The sequence below is a fragment of the Acanthochromis polyacanthus genome, chromosome 23 (genome assembly GCF_021347895.1).
Source record: "Acanthochromis polyacanthus isolate Apoly-LR-REF ecotype Palm Island chromosome 23, KAUST_Apoly_ChrSc, whole genome shotgun sequence".
In the NCBI taxonomy this organism is placed as follows: domain Eukaryota; kingdom Metazoa; phylum Chordata; class Actinopteri; family Pomacentridae; genus Acanthochromis; species Acanthochromis polyacanthus.
In genome coordinates, this window is record NC_067135.1 from 17,906,037 (window position 1) to 17,923,197 (window position 17,161).

A 17,161-nucleotide genomic window follows, 5' to 3' on the forward strand; every position below is an offset into this window, starting at 1 on the left:
AAATCTTTTCTTTCCACAAAAAAGGACATTTCTAATTGACCCCAAACTTTTGAACAGGAGTGTATGTACTCATGATAATAGTGATATCCACTAAAGAAAACACAGACCTCATTTTAATAACACACACATAATAATAATGTAAATAATCCAGCTTTAGTAACTACTGTACCAGGTGGATGGACCAACATAAATAGCATACAGTGTATTTATGGTTATAAATTCTCTTTCATAACACTTAATACATTTTTCTTTGGCAAAACAGTGACAAAACACAAACAAATTTAAAAATCAATTTGACTGATATCAATATGATTTATATTTCAATTTTTAGATATCACAATAATATCATTACTATTAATTTTTGAGTCCACAATAGTTGTAGTGAAGTCTTGATATCACGACAAAAAAAAAAAAACGTCTTCATGAGTAAAATCCTGCATGATGTTTCAGGCTTTAATTTTCAAAAAAACTCTTTAGTAGAAAATATTAAAATTCTGATATTAATATTTCACACAGCGACATTTGTCTTAGTGGAATATTTTCATCATCCGTGAGATTTACCGCTTTATATTATCTAAAAAGCACAAACAGTTACAGGAGGAAACAGGGGTGTGTGCTTCCTGATTTCTCTCAGGTTTCTTCTGACTCTGGAGACAATTCCATTCTGGTTTCTCTTGGAACCTCCAGAGAAGTTAAAAAAAAAAAAAAACATGTCTAGCTTTGCAGATGGAGGATAAAAGTCTTCAAATCATTTTTTATGTCTTCTTGTGGTTTCTACTCAGGGTTTAGAGTAGAACACACCAGAGCAGGTGTGGAAAAAGCAGAAGGGGTCGGCTCAGTGGATTTAGCTGGTCTGTGTGTGTGAGAGAGTGTGTGTGACGCCACTGAGGCTTGAGCCTCGTCAGCGTTCCCAGAGTGTGTGTTCCCACCGTGGGGATCGGAGTCCTTCTCAGTCAGCAGGTGAGGGGGGATGTAGCCAGACTGAGGCCCTCTGTGCTCCTTGGAGTGCTGGCGGCTGTTTGTGGATTTCGGGGGGCAGCGTCCTCTCTTGTCCTGCCCCCGGAAGCCCCTGAGCTTGGGGCTCCAGTGTTCCCGCCACTGGAGGGCCAGAGTGGAGCGGTCGGCCACCAGGCGACTCTCCTCCGGACCCCAGCCCCGCTCTCCTTCCTCGGCTCCAATCAGGAGGAACGTCCGGCCGACGTGGAGGGCGGGGCAGCCGCAGCCGAGGTCGCGGTCGGGGACCCAGAGGGACTGGGGGCCCCTGCGGACGCGGGAGGTAGACCCTATGCGGAATACAGTTTGTACAGAGATGGAGAACTGCCACCAGGGACCTGAACGCTCCATCCCTTTGACCTGCACCTTCAGCACTGACCAGGACAGAAACAACATATTTAGACATCTCTGACATGATATTCTGGCATTATCATTACTTTATTTTCTTTGAACATTTTCAGCATGTAAGATTTTGATTCATTTTTCTGCGTACATCTATTTGATTTCTAATTATACATTATAGCAGTTTTAAAAAGTCAATAAAAATACTGTTTTAACCCTCCTACTGCCTTGAGATTTACTCACGTTTTATCCTCAGGGTTAATTTGACTCCAGAAATTTAAACCTCCAGAAAAGTATTTAAATTAAAATTGTTCCCCAGTTTTTTGTGTTGGGTATTTTATGTCTGTCTGTTGACTATCCAAATAGTCCTTTCAATAAAACAACCCCTCACTCACTACCCTCATACATCCAGAATACTTGGAGCGCAACCATGAAGAAATTTGCAGATCACAAAAAAAATCTCACTGAATGACTTAATATTGGAGACAGACATCTTTTTGGTGTTTTGATGGCTTTATATAATTTCTAAACACATATTTTTTTGTTATCTATAACATTTAGAATGAAAAACAATTCATATTATCAAGAACAGTAACATGTATTATGTTCAGGGTCAATTTGACTGCAGGATAAAAGGACACAATTTCAAGAAGTTCAGGGTCCAAAAGCTTTTTGAAGATTTTAAAATTGCATGTTACAGTGATCTCAATATCATCCAAAGCAAATGTTTTATACAGCTGGAAGCCTAGGGTGAAATGGACTCCACAAAACACTGATATGTACAACATATGTACAAGACACTGAAAACAAATCATCACATTCATTTTATGTTTACCCAGTTGTCCCCATTGACATAGGAAAAATCCTTATTTACATTAAACATTGAATGGGTTCAAACTGACCCCAAAGATAATAGGAGGGTTATACTAGGCTTATACTAGCGTTCAAAAGTTTGGGGTCACTTAGAAATGTCCTTATTTTTGAAAGAAAATCATTTTTTTCCCCAATGAAGGTCACATTAAATGAATCATTGTAGACACTGTTAATGTGGTAAATGACTATTGTAGCTGGAAACAGCTGATTTTTAAATGAATATCTCCATAGGGGTACAGAGGAACATTTCCAGCAACCATCACTCCTGTGTTCTAATGCTACATTGTGTTAGCTAATGGGGTTAAAAGGCTAATTGATGATTAGAAAACCCTTGTTCAGTTATGCTAGCACATGAATAAAAGTGTGAGTTTTCATGGAAGACATGAAATTGTCTGGATAACTCCAAACTTTTGAATGTCAGTGTAGGCTTTTAATATAATAAATAGCCAAACAAGAACAGTTTTAATCCATTATTATGTTTTTTGACAAAGTAATAAATAAAAACCTGACACTCACCATAGTCCTTGAGACAATAAGTCTCCAAGTTCATCCTGACTTTAACCTGAGAGGGCTGGCAGTAGGAAACACACTCCTCCGCTACATCAGAGAAAGAGAGACGGAGAATGCATCAAATGAGAGGGTATCATTTCACAGCAAGCACATCAGCACATGTCTTTTCCCCTAATTACAATATGGCTGCTTCTATTTGTCATCACAGTATCCTTTGACTAACAGATGATCCCAACTGCAGCAGGTGGGACATTCTTCAGGCCGCCGCTAGGAGGGAGTGGTTAGCTACCTCATGAGGACTCAGAGGAGCGGCTCCAGAAGCAATTCAAGCACTGATCTGTTAAAAAAAAAAAAAGACAGCCCACTGCCTTCACAAGAAGATTTGATATATGGTTTCATGCAAGTGCCATAAATCTGAATGTTGTACATGAGCTGACACCGACTAGAGAACCTGTTATTAAATTAGAAGAGAAAGACTGGCGAGTTCAATAAAGCAGCTGTCATTTATAGCTTTTCCCATACTTTATTATGATGGAAGGACGTAGTGTGGTGAAATACTGAATCACAGAATTTACAACTGAAAGATTATTTGAAATACATATGACCCATCAGAATTTACTATCACATGTAAAAAGCATAATTTCCTTCCAGTGGAGATTGCTGAACTTTTTAACTTAAATCTCACACATGTTCCATTTGATTTATTAATAAAACGTACACTACTATTCAAACGTTTAGGGGTCACCCATTCAGTTTCATGCTTTCCATGAAAACTCACACTTTTATTCATATGCTAACATAACTGCACAAAGGTTTTCTAATCATCAATTAGCCTTTCATCACCATTAGCTAACACAATGTAGCATTAGAACACAGGAGTGATGGTTGCTGGAAATGTTCCTCTGTACCCCTATGGAGATATTCCATTAAAATCAATCATTTCCAGTTAGAATAGTCATTTACCACATTAACAATGTCTACAATGATTAATTTGATATTATCTTCATTGAAAAAAAGCTTTTCTTTCAAAAATAAGGGCATTTCTAAGTGACCCCAAACTGTCTAACGGTAGTAAAAAATACAAGCATGGGAGTGGGAGAACTCAGAAGTTGGCCACAAAAAGCACTATGATATTATTGGGCAATAAAAACTGTCTATCAAGACAAGAATTTTTAAAAAACAACAACATAGTCTCCAGAAATTTTCTTAGTTCTTATTGCATCGAAAATCGAGGTGCTTTTTCGGATTGTTGCAAAGAAAATAAAAAAATAGACAAACAGCCACAAAACAGACCTGTCATGGATAATTCAAAATAAAAACTCAAATTAATAAGCTACATTGCCTACAATGAGCAAATACAATTACAGATATTAAAGACGGACACAACATATGCATACATGTCTAATATTTTGTCTATTCCATTAAAGGAGGGGAAGAAAATAAGAACATGTAGAATCAAATGCATATTACTCTCCTCTATGACCTCAGTAATAAACATGAAGCCAAATTCAAAGTCAGGAAAGACTGAAATGCAGAAGCTTCGTAACGCGAGAATTTATAGAGGAGCCATTGTTCTGGATTGTATCAGGTTTCACAAGATAAAGTGGCCACTAAGTGAATGAAACGGTCTTATTGCTCACCTGAACTTCAAATAAGAATGCAGAATAATGCCTTGTTTGACTCACCTATGCTGTACTGAGGCTGGTAGGCCGGTGTCGGGGCGACCTCTTGAATTCCTGCAAACATAAACAGACTCTTGAAAGAGGTGGCAGGACCAGATACAGGGAGGCGTCAGGCTACCTTCATGAGCTGTCAGTTTGTTGCAGTTATGTCTGAATGCCTCTCGGTACGTGAGGCATGCCCGCACAGAAGATAAGCAAGTGTCAAAACCGCCGAGTGTGTGGTCCTTTTACGGCCCAGAAACACTGTGACACACACACACACACACACACACACACACACACACACACACACACACACCCCTTTTATTTCTCGTTAAATGACTGTATTAAGTTACTGTTTCCTTTAGTTGTCAGGAAAAAATATTTACTAGATAGAGGTCAAAAATAACAAAAAAATGCAGTAAGTAGTAAATACATTTATTGAGGTTTTAGCCAGAAGATCTTAAAACATGGGGGCTTAGCTCAGCCCGCTTTTTTGTGGATTTTTTAAACCATTTTAAAGACATTTGAGGGGAAAAATGAATACAAAATGTGAAACACTGGCAGCGTAAGGTCATTCTATGTTCATTGATCTATGATTTCAGCTAAAAATATCTGAAAACACTGTGACACTGACACACACTTTACTTTCTGTACTTTAATAAGGTCAGACCTTCACTTCTTGCATGGTTTTGTCCCAAACATTAAACAGAGTCTAGTAAAGTTCCCTCACCGGCTGCATGTCAGTGAACTTGGGGACTGAAAATGAACAACCTGTTTGGCTGCACATGCATTACCCAGGCCTCTTGTAAAAGTGTGTGTGTGTGTGAGACAACGCCGCCATATAAGCTCACGCTCCGTTCCCCCGTCAATGTCCTGTCTTCTCTGACACAACTGGGCCAGTGACACCCAACACCCCCACCCAGCTGACGGTCCCCCATGTTTAAAAGTCAGGAAGGTGTGTATGTGTGTGTTTGTATGAACTTACAGTATAAATGAGGGGTCGTAATGAAGCATTTGAGGCTACCTGTGTGTTCACTCAGTGCTGTGCAGACCATGTTTTACCCCTCATCCTACTTAAAATACATTTTTCTTTAATAATGTTTTCACTTAGAATTGAATCACCTTTAAAACCCAACTTTAAAAAAAATGCTTTCAGTGACTTTATTTACGACATTTTCTTTCTCGGTGTGTTTTATAGCCTTCATGGGTCTTAGTTCATATTGTTTTTGGGGTTTTTCAGTGTGTTTTCTTATGTTTTATGAAAGCATTTTGTGTTTTAAAAGGGCCTGTAAATAATATATTATGACAATATTAAATATGATGAAAAAAGAAGTTTAAATATGAAATTATGTCTGACAACAAGCAGTTGTGCACAAATGTAAAATAAGTCTACAACATGACAGTAAATGAAACTTTATTTTACTTTATTGGAATTACAAGCTCATGCGAATTGTGTACAGATGTTCTCTGTTTTTTTTCTATGCAAACGCATTGAAGCTAATGTGATCAATTAGTTTAATTTATTCATGTAAATTAAAGGTATTTAAAGCATGTTATTTCTCATAAATGACTGTATTTAGGTATTGTTTCATTTAGCTGTGAAGAAAGACTATTTACTAAGATGTCAAAAATGACAAAAATGGAGTGAATAATGAGTACATTTCTCAAGGTTTTAGCCAGAAGATCTTAAAACATAGGTGCTTAGCTCTTCATGCTTTTTTTTGTAGATTTTTGAACCAATTTGAAGAGAAAAAAATGAATAGAAAATGTGAGGCATTGGCAGAGTAAGCTCATTCCATTGCTTTCTATGCTCATTCTCAATGGAATTAGCTTATTTGTGATGATTTACATGGTTTGAAAGAGAAATATTTGAAAACCCCTGAGGTAAATGAGGCTTGGCAGCTTTTAGCAACAAGCTGAAGTGAGATTGGTTATTTATACTCTTTTCTGTGTAATAATGAATTTATAGTAATAGCAATTTTCTTGACTAACTTTAAACGATCCAGGAGAAAACAGAAGAGGAGAAAAAAAATTCACAAAACCCTACAACACACGAACAAAAACCTCTGTTTAAAAAAAAAACCTGTCTGTTACTAACAACACTGAGATTTCCGTTTAGCCTAATCTTAACTCATCCAACTACAGCAAATTACACTAAAAGAGTAAAATGTGTTTTCTATGGTATAGGCTATGTGTAATATTTTCACATTAGCAACCACATCAGAATTTTGCAGTAAAATAAAAATATACTGAACAGCTGTGATGGAGCTCAGAATGTAACCAATTATTTAACGATACCTTATAGGATGTGACTCTGTGTGCAGCTCAACTATCTTAAGTGTTGATTTTTAGCTGGGTAGCTAAGGAGCCCTGTTCTTCACCAACCTGAGCTTGAGGAAGTTTTTACTCCGACAAGGAATGCAGTGGAGTTATTTGATGATTGGCGTTGGTTTGTCCGTCTGTCTGTCTGTCTGTTAGCAACATTACTCAAAAATGGATCAGCAGATTTGGATGAAATTTTCAGGGAAGGCCAGAAATGACGCAAGGACCAACTGATTAGATTTTGGCAGTGATGCAGCTTATAGTCTGGATCCATGGATTTGTTAAAGATTTCTGCATCATTCTTAGATAGCGGCACAGCGTCACTGTAACCATGACAACAAGTGAATGCTTGCCTGCCGACAATCACATGATTGCGATCCTACTACAAATCAGCCGCTGCGGACTTATCAGAAGTTATCCGTAGGAAATCACACAAGGAACAATAGACTAAATTCTGGGGATGTTTCCAAGTTTCATCTGCTACATATTTAGGTCACGCGATTTGGTATCCGTATATAATGTACATGTCAGGATAGAGACTGCGATTTGGTAGAATTGGAGTTTCTACCAGTAGAGATTGCGATTGGAGTATCTACCAGTAGAGTTTGCGATTGTAATCTCTACCAGTAGAGATGGAACTTTAAATCTGACCCCTGACCCTAACCTTAAAAGTCTAACCTTAGCCCTGACAAATCTCTACTGGTAGGATTGGAGTTTCTACTCGTAGAGACTGCGATCGCAATCTCTACTAGTAGAGACTCCAATCGCAATCTCTACTGGTAGAAACTCCAATTCTACCAAATCGCAGTCTCTACCCTGACATACACATGCATAACACACTCCTGTGCTCAGTGTAAGGTCGTTTTGTTTGTGGGTACATCTATAGTAAAGGCCACCTTCTATGGTGCTGTGATTTCTGCCACAAAGTTTTACAAGATTTCATCCGTCGGAAATGATGAAACAACTGAGCAGCCTTGGTGGAGAACTATGCTCTCTGTGTGCTTTTCTAGTTGGTAGAAGTCATAGCTTTGTATCCACGGGTCTAATGTAACTTTCTTGCATAGATGTCTTGCTGCCTGAATTTGACTTGATATGTCGTCTTTGTGGAGCTTGACAATAAACACATCCTTCCTGAGATGGTTACAGTGCAGATAAAATGGTTTAGTTGGGTCTGTGTTTGAGTTTAGCCTCACTCCATGCCTTTAGGTCAGCCTGCGAGGAGAGGAGGCGATGGCGAGGTGTTGGAGGTGGTGTTGGGGGTTGAGAGATGCTATACATAGCCCGTGATGGTCTGGCAGTAAAAACAAACAAGGTTTTCTTTCACTCACTCCTTTCGCTGGGAGAGTTATGGGTCTGGGCCTGCGATGGAGGCATTTCGAGGTGTGCAACAGGTGTGAAGCTCCTCGCGGTGGGCTCCCTATGTCACCTGATTGGGGCTCACACAGCGTCAGAGTCTGTGCAGTTGTCGGCTCTCGTGTGATTAGCCGGGGACGTGCACGTGGATTATCGCTCCTGGCTAAAGTTTGGTGCTGGCTGTGCATCGAGATATGAGTAGCAACAATCCTCTTGATTCCCAGATCAGGGAGAGATGAGGTTTCCCTGTAGCAGTCAGCTCATGTTAACACTGCTGTGGAAACCGTCTCCAGGGATGTTGAAAAGGAGACACGCAGGGTGACTGGGCCAAATTAGTCTGGAGGGCAGCGGCTCCTTTTATATTGAGCTACTATTTGATAAAGGCTTAGAGAGCTCGATAGGAGGCTTTAATCCATTTAGGCTGCGAACAAATGAGATTGAAGGGGGTCACTTTGTCATGACTGAAAACAACCTATTAAATGCCAGAGGGTGACACGTATCGAATGCAAAGAGAGCATCTTAATTAGGCTTACTCTCATTATTTCCATCAAATCTAGTCTTCCAAAATAAACAAACAAAACGAGAAGGCTATGCTTTCAGATGTCCATCAGTAGGGGAGAGCTGCTTGATATATTTCCAGCCATTTTGTTTAGCTTTAGATGAAAATGGATAAAAGTGGGGACTGATAAGGCAACCCAACGCTTCTCAGGAAAATAAATATAGTTGATTTTAAATGGGGTTGCACAATGGCTCGATTCAATCAAACAATCCCGGTTTGTGTCCCAGCCTTTGCGGAATCTTTCTGCATGTTCTCCATGTGCATGGTGGGTTTTCTCCAGCTTCCTCCCACAGTCCAAAAACATGCTGAGGTTAAATGATGATTCTAAATTGTCCATAGGAGTGAATGTGAGTGTGATTGTTTGTCTCTATGTGTAGCCCTGCAGTGGCGTATAGATAATGGATGGATCGTTTTAAATGTTGTCATATTTCCTACAAGTCTCCACATTTGATCAGATCAGGAATATGCAACAGTACAGGTGGTAAACTTACGTATGCAGGGCCTCAGAGGGGACCGTCCCTGTTTGTATCCTGGAGCACAGCGGTTACACCTGAGGCCGGTCACTCCATCTCGACACAGACACTGACCTGACGTCTGGTTACACCAGCGACCCACAGCTCCCAGAGGATGGCACTGACACGCTGGAAAAGAAACAAGATGAGGTTAGAGTCTTACTTGGTGAATAGAAACTGATTCTTATATTTAGTACCTTTAACCCTCGTGTTGTCCTGCAGGTCAAATTGACTCGTTTAAAAGTTCAAAAATGTGGAAAAATAAATAAATTTTCACAGTGAAACTTCTGATTTCCACATTTTCAACATTTTTGGGAAGTTTTTAAATTTTTTTTAGTGGATAAAAGAAAAGTTAAAAATGTTTATTAGGAACACTGACAAAAAACAACCAAAATCCAGCAAATTTCACTGGATTTTGGTTGATTTTGTTGTGAATATTCTTAAGAAAATTATAGAAGTTTTACCGATATGTCTGCAATCACTTTAGATATTTTTAGTCATTTTTTGGAAGATTTTTTCTCATTTTTTGAAAATATTTCCAATAATTTTCTTGCCAAATTTGGGGGATTTTTTTTATTAAAATAAAATTTTTAAGGGAAATTTTTAAGGAAATATTGGAATTTTCTTCCTGAAGGTTTTGCAAATTTTCAGATATTTGGAGGATTTTTTTGCTGAATTTTGGGATTTTTTTTTCAGACAAGAAAACAATATTTTTGGGTAAATGAAGACAACAGGAGGGTTAAACAACATCAATAACGTGCACTTTGTTGCTTATTCACATATCCAGCAGAAATGGAACAACATAAGCATTAATTTTAAAGTCATCTGACATCGGCATGTCCCAGATTAATCTTCTTTTCAGCTCAGTTTCGATCTCCACCAGCGACCGAGGAAAACATCTGGCTGCTTTTCTGTTAAATGCTTCTATGTTTCTATAGCTAGTCTCTGTAACTTTGTGTGCCAGTGACAATGATCCAAAATAAGCAAACACTGCTATGGAGAGTTGAAAGGAACTCTCATCATTTCTTGAAGGATATAATAAGAAAAAAACTTGAGTAAAAGTATGTGACATAAAACAGACAGGATTAAGAAGAGCATCCATCACTGGCAGGGCCCAGGTTTAATCCTGAATGACAGCAGGCATCTGTCCTTGAGGGGTGAACAAGACAAAAGGCCTTTGCTAACAGCAGAGAGTTTATTTTGTACCTGTCCTGATAGGTGAACAAAGACAAATTCCTCCGTGAGGGAATTTTAGAGAGAAAGAACCGCCTTCATCCAGATGGAAACCAAATCAATCTCTCCTAATAAATTAATTTTCTCCTTTATTCCCCTCAGTATGGGCCATGATGCTGTCTAATGATTACTGCCTGGATTTGCCACGGTTTACATAGCAAAGCTTTTTATTTACCACTACTATCACAGGATAAGACCCGATGAGAGAAGACAGATAGAGAAAGGAAGCCACACTTCAGCAGCTCTGTTCACACTCGTAGAATGTTTACTCAAATCCTTACAATGAGTCCAAACAACCCGACTGGGGAAAATGAGTGATTATATCCCCACTCTCTAAATGGTAACTCAGTGAGAATAGCAGCAATAAATTAAAGCTCACATCTACCATTCTGTTGCTGTGCTTTTGAATTTGCAAGTAGTATTATTTCTTGCATAAATAGTGATAAACAACAAGGATGTTTAGCTCCAGCTTGCATTTTTTTTTCATGCCTGCACGTGTGTAAACTCTGGGAGCCCATTAAACTCTGGATATATAAGGTTCAAGCTTCCGCAGGAGCATGCTTCAGTGTCACAGTCCCTCCGGACGTGTGACCAGTCAAAGGTCAGGGGTCGCACGATGGGGCGATACAGGTGGCAGCTCAGTGGGGTTTGTCTGACTTTCTATCGCTAACAGGAATAGCTGTCCTCTCTCACAATGTAACCACCCCATAAACACTTCTGTACGCTCGGACAGAGACAGAGCGGTCGTGTAAACACACACACACGGCGACGCAAATTCAGACAGTCAGACATAAACACCGTCACACACTTTGATTTGCTTTTCATCTTCCAAGGAATGTACAGTCAGTCAAAGGTGCGCGTCATGCTCTTCCTCCGTGTTCTCAACTAGGGATGGAGCCAAGGGGTGGTCACGGACACCATAGACTGGTCTATTCTGGCCACCTCACACAACCAACAGCGTAATATATGGATATATTCATAGAACTGGAGTTACATCTAGTTGCTAGCCTAGCCGCGCTAGACCCATGCTCTGAAGACGCAAGGGTCTAGGCACGCTCGACAGGGAGGGAGGCGGGCTCAAAGGTTGTCTATCAAATCACTCTGCAGCAATTGGGTAGGTATACAACCAATCAGTGCAACGAATAGGCTCCTAGAGCGCCGGAAATCGGAGGATGCGGGAGTTCGGTGAAGCCTTACTTATACAGTCAATGGGTGAAGCTCAAGTATATTACAGACATGTTAACAGAAAGATTATTCAGAGTCGGTGCTAATGGAGCTCAACGACTGTTGTCGTTTTTGTTATCGACCCTGGCAGAGAATTAAATTCGTTGCCGTGTGTTGTCTAGCGCGGCTAGGCTAGTTGCTTCCGGTTGTTTCTGTCAGAATCGTCGCGCCTCTGTTGTCACTTAGTTACGCCCGCCTTCTGACTCTACACTTCATGGTGATTCATCCGGCCGGTTTTAGGAGCATCCAGCCTCGAGCCTTATGGAGGGTAACTAGACCCACTCTGGCAGAGAATTAAATTCGTTGCCATGGGTTGTCTAGCGCGGCTAGGCTATCGAGTTGCTACTTTTGTGGCAAAACTTATTGGTGGAACCATTTCACTGCTACCATTGCTCCCATTCAAGTGGCCAACCATAGAATATTTGCAATCATTTTGGAACACTCCTTTTTCTGCTATTGTCACTACAAAATGTAAAGACTGTATAAAAATGCCTCAGTTTTTAATATGTAAATAAAAAAATTATTTGTACATGTTTATATTAAAAAAGCTGTGTATGATTTAGCTTTCGTTGTGGAGTCAGTTGAGCTCTTGTACAGACTCGTATAGATGTGAAACCGTCTTTAGAAACGACAAAAAAACAGGTACAAGCTGAAAAACAATGCCAGACTGATCCAGAACCTGCAGCCAAAAGAAAGTAAAGAAAGGCTGGATGAATGTGTCTTAATTTGGTGGATGTCCTGACACGCATGCCTTTGGTGTATCTATTTAATGTGATTTAGATTGTAGTTATGTTATAATCTGTCCCAGCAATTAAGATGTATGACTATCAACTGTTCGAGACTTTTTAGTCGACGAAAAGCGACACTGGAAAGGATTGTTATACTACATATGAGTTCTCATGAATTTCTACACAGATTTTCTTACAGTCTTGCCTGAAGAAGCTAATAACAAATAATTACTATTTTGCCCTCAGCTATATTCATCCATCCATCCATCCATTATCTATTGACCACTTAATCCTCATTAGGATAGGGGGCTGGAGTCTATCCCATTTGACTTAGGGTGAAGGAAGGGGACATCCTGGACAGGTCACTAGTCGATCACAGGGCTACATATACAGACAAACAATCACACCTACGGACAATTCAGAGCTATCAAGTAACCTCAGCATGTTTTTGGACCGTGGCAGGAAGCCGGAGAATCTGTGGAAAACCCATACATGCACAAGGAGAACATGCAAACTCCATGCAGAAAGATCCCCTGGGAATCTATTACCTGCAAGGCTACGGTGCTAACCACCAAGCTAATGTGCAGCCCTCTTCAGCAATATGATAAAACAAATACAACATTTAAGGAGACACTGTGCCATCCCAGTATAGCTAATGGCTTTAACTTGCCCATTCCTGTGAAAAACATCTGGTTGCACCACTACAGTCAGTGCAGCCCTCTTCCCCCACCACACACACGCTGAACACACACATCTAGTGACTGACGTTGGCAGGCCTTGCGGTGGTTGAGCGGCTTGCTGTGGTCGCGGGTGTATCCATTCTGGCAGTACTGGCAGTGGCGTCCGGCCGTGTGGTGGCGACACTTCTGGCACACGCCTCCACTGCGCCTGCCCGACTGCTGAAACACCTCCATGCTGAAGCGGCACTTGTTTGAATGGCCGTTACACTCACAGGCTGGACAGAGGGAAAAATAATGAACACCAAAGAAGAACATGCTTGGAAAAAGTCCTCTGATGTTTTGGATTGTTCTGTATGAATGTACAGGCCCAGGGGTTGATAAAAACGTGAGAAATGCTCAAGGTTTCTTTTTAATTTGACCTAAAACAAGCAAAGTGTTTGCTGTCGTGACATTTTTGGCAGGGTGTTTGTTAGAGCTGGATTCCAGGCATAATTTCTCCATCACAAAGTGTGTTTTTCAGACAAAATGTCCCTCTCAGTACACTGCAAAAAGTAAAAATCTTACCAAGTCTATTTGTCTTATTTTAGTCAAAATGTCTCATTCCAATTGATTTAAGATGAATTCACTTGACAAGTGACATTTCAGCAAGATGGAGGGACTTGTTTTAAGACAATGCATCTTAAATGTCTTGTTAAGTCCAACAATTTTGAAATTAGCTTGTTTTAACCCTCATGTTGTCCTGGGGGTCAAATTAACCCGTTTTAAAGTTTAAAAATGTGGGAAAAAAATATATATATATATTCACAGTGAAAACTTCGACATTTTCAAAATTTTGGGGGAATTTTTTTGAACATTTGTTGTTGGAAAATAAAGAAATGCTTAAAAAAAATGTTTATTTAAGAACATTCAGGGGGAAAAAAATCAACCAAAATCCAGTAAATTTCGATGAATTTTGGTTGATTTTTTCCCTCAATGTTCTTAAAGAAAATATTAGAAGCTTTATTGATATATATGTAATCATTTAAGATATTTTTAGGATTTTTTTGGAAGATTTTTATTCATTTTTTGCAAATATTTACAATTTTCTTTTTTCTTTTTCAAATTTTTATTTCTTGCCAGATTTGAGGATTTTTTTCTTAAAAATAATTTTTTTAATCGAAACTTTTAAGGAATTTTCTTCCTGAAGATTTTGCAATTTTTTTGTTGAATTTTTAAAATAACATTTCAGACAGGGAAACAATATTTTTTTGGTGCTCGTAAATGAGGACAACAGGAAGGTTAAAATAAGCTTTCACAGCTAATTTTCAGATCTCAGTATTCTAATATCATATCTTATTTCAGGAAATCTTACCAAGTCATTTTCACTTGTTCTATTGGCAGATTTTTTTTCACTTGTTTCAAGATAAAAGTTCTTTGAAAAAAAATTTTTTTTCTTGTTTTGAGAGGAGCATTTTTCCCAGTGTGTGTATTTTAGTCACTAATCTTCAACAACTTATATTTAATGTTTTCATGTAATGTGTTTCTGAAAGAAGAAAACAGAACAGTAGAGGACACACTGTTTTTACATTTTTAAACTCTCGAATACTGGCACCTGGATCTGGCTCAAAAATCCAGCACCATCAGGTCTACTGTTGGATATGGAAAAAATGACTGCGAATGTTGAAAGCAGATGTCTGGTTTGAGCTATTTCAGTGACTTCACTTACTGGAGTGAGTGGAGTTTAAAAAGGGGGAGAACCTGTGTAACTTTTTTTAAACACAGCTTTAGTCAGCAGCATGCAGGACTCACCAACACAGGGGTTTGGATGAGTGGGTGTAGCTCGATGCCACGGTCTGTCAAAGTAAAAATCCTCGCACACATCACAGTCCGGCCCTGCTGTGTGATGCTCACATACGCACACTGCATGGCCTGCGTCGTCACGGCGACACCTGGAAGCGTGTCCGTTGCATTTACACCTGCCTCCAACCTGCAGGTCAGACAGCGCCAGAGGAGCTTGGGCAGGAGACGTAAAAGCAGGTGGCTGTAGCACCTGCAGATTCCTCACACTTTGTCTTGTGTTGAGATTATTGTTCCGTCTCTTTCTCAGTTCCCGCCCTTTGTTGCTCCTGCTCTGCCCCTCAACCGACCAATTACAGCCCCCATTGGGGCAAGGCAGCCAATGATTGCTTTCCTTCTTGCGACCACGCCCTCTGCCCTTTCCACCTTTCTTTGGAGAAGCAAGTGTGTCCGTGCTTAAACTGTCTCCCCCTTCCTTGCTGGTCACGTTGTGTCCATCTTCACCTTGTCCTGTACCTTTATAGTGACCCTTCCTGCCCTGTTTATCTATCTTCTCTCCTTTGTTCCTCCCCCTCCTCTCTGATTTTTTTGTCTCCCTGTCAAAAAATGCCAGTGTATTATCTGTGTTTAACTTATCAACCTGGTCTTCACTGCGGCCCTTGTGGCCTGATCTCCACCTCAGAACACCAGTCCCTCTGAGATCATGTGTTTTGTCGTCCATCTTGTCCAAGTTACCCACTTTGATATCTTTGGACACCTGGTGGAAGACCACACGAATGTCTGTGGCTGTCACCCAGTCCTGAAGGGTGGGGCTGTAGTCAAAGTCAGGAGATGACGGCCGTCCGTCCAGCGTCGAGAAAGCCAACACCATGCCGCCCCGCTGCCTCTGCAGGGGCCGAGGGTCTGAGCAGAGGGGCTCCGTCTCTTGGTGTCTTGTTTTGGCTATGGTCTGGGAGGGGAGCCTGAAATTCTCGAGGCAGTTGCTTGAGTAGTGTTGCATCGGCCTCCAGGTACGCCCGTAGTCCATCGACTTGAGGATGGAGATGGAGATGGGGTCTGATGGCTCCCCTTGGTGGCAGAACTGTAAACTTATGTAGGTGATCTCAAAGCGGCGACCCAGTGGCAGCGTAAGGACCCAGTCCCCGGTGTCAGGACCTGTATGGGTCATCCAACAGGTGAGGTTATGGGGATTGTGAAGGTCAGTCAGCGTGGTGATGTTGCTGTCATTGTCGGGCCCTTGTAGCGAGTGGCTAGCGTTGACCGAGACCCCATAGGCGGCGTTGATGAACTCTGACAGGCAGTGTCGTGGACGGCCATCTGGATGGTAGCAGGGGTCATGTGGTGAAGTCCAGCTCAACGGGGGGTGGGAAAGGGGGGAGGAGAAGAGGGACAGAGGGAGGAGAAGGAGGAGTAGAAGGAAGACAGGAAAGAGAAAGGTGGAGGGGGAGGGGAAAAGGGTAGGAACATCATGTCATCGAGCCTGTGGAAGAAAATAAAAATTTAAGACAAGACGACGGGAGCTAGATCATAAAAGGAAAAAACAACATTAACTGATTGATTTATATGATGTGCATTTGAAGTCAAAGACGGAAATCTAAGATAGACCACTTGTGCTTTTATTGAAAACACATGATACCAGCTTGCTGCATCGCTTCAACTGCATCTTATTGGCTTTTGGTAGATTCCAGTAAAGACCTCATCCCGTAAAAATGTAATCTCCAATCTTCACAGATGCATCAGCCACCGGTTTGAACCCATAACCTTGACAACCCCCATGAACGTATCCATCTTAAAACTCCCCTCAACCCCAAAAAGAGTGGATGAGTGCGGGTGAAGAAGGGCACGCACCCAGCGGATCTGTCTGAAATGACAAAAAACATGCCCGACAGCTGGGCCTAAACCCAGAGCTGCACCACATCAATCACATTTATTGCTGTCTTTTTAAATCATTTTACCCTTGGTCAGCGCTGCAGGCGAAGGGCCCGAGCACAAGCAGTGTGCAGTGTCACTGTCCAGAATAGAGGCTATGAGAAAATAGACAGAAAGGAAAGAGGGGAGGGAGGAAGAGGAGCTGGAGATTAGTGCTTAGGATGGTAGGAAATGATTTATAGTTTGAAATGTGTGTTCGACTTGAGCCCCTGCTTGGGTACTTCCGTGGTAAAGACAAACACAGACTTGTGTAAGGCCACAGTGCGTACAAATCCCTTCCCGTCTATTACAACTGGTGATGAATGTAATTTATTCTTCTGTCATGACTTGATACTGGAGAACATTAATTTTGGCATGTGGACAAAATGAACAATGCACGTAGTTCCTCTGAAACCAATGATTTATTGTTTTGAACCACTCACGTAAAAGCCCAGCAGCACATTTCCCAACAAGCCGCTCTGCT

At 40.8% G+C, this 17,161-nt stretch overlaps 1 protein-coding gene across 1 annotated transcript; it reads right to left on the reverse strand.

Annotated features, from left to right (window-relative positions):
- Positions 1–98: 98 nt before the first annotated feature.
- On the reverse strand, positions 99–16,239 carry ntn5 (netrin 5). Its single transcript, XM_051944092.1, is given in 7 exon segments — positions 99–1,367; positions 2,725–2,805; positions 4,404–4,454; positions 9,108–9,257; positions 13,080–13,268; positions 14,782–16,215; positions 16,218–16,239. Coding segments are annotated over 7 exon segments (2,520 nt in total). The 3' UTR covers positions 99–774.
- Between the last annotated feature and the right edge of the window lie 922 nt (positions 16,240–17,161).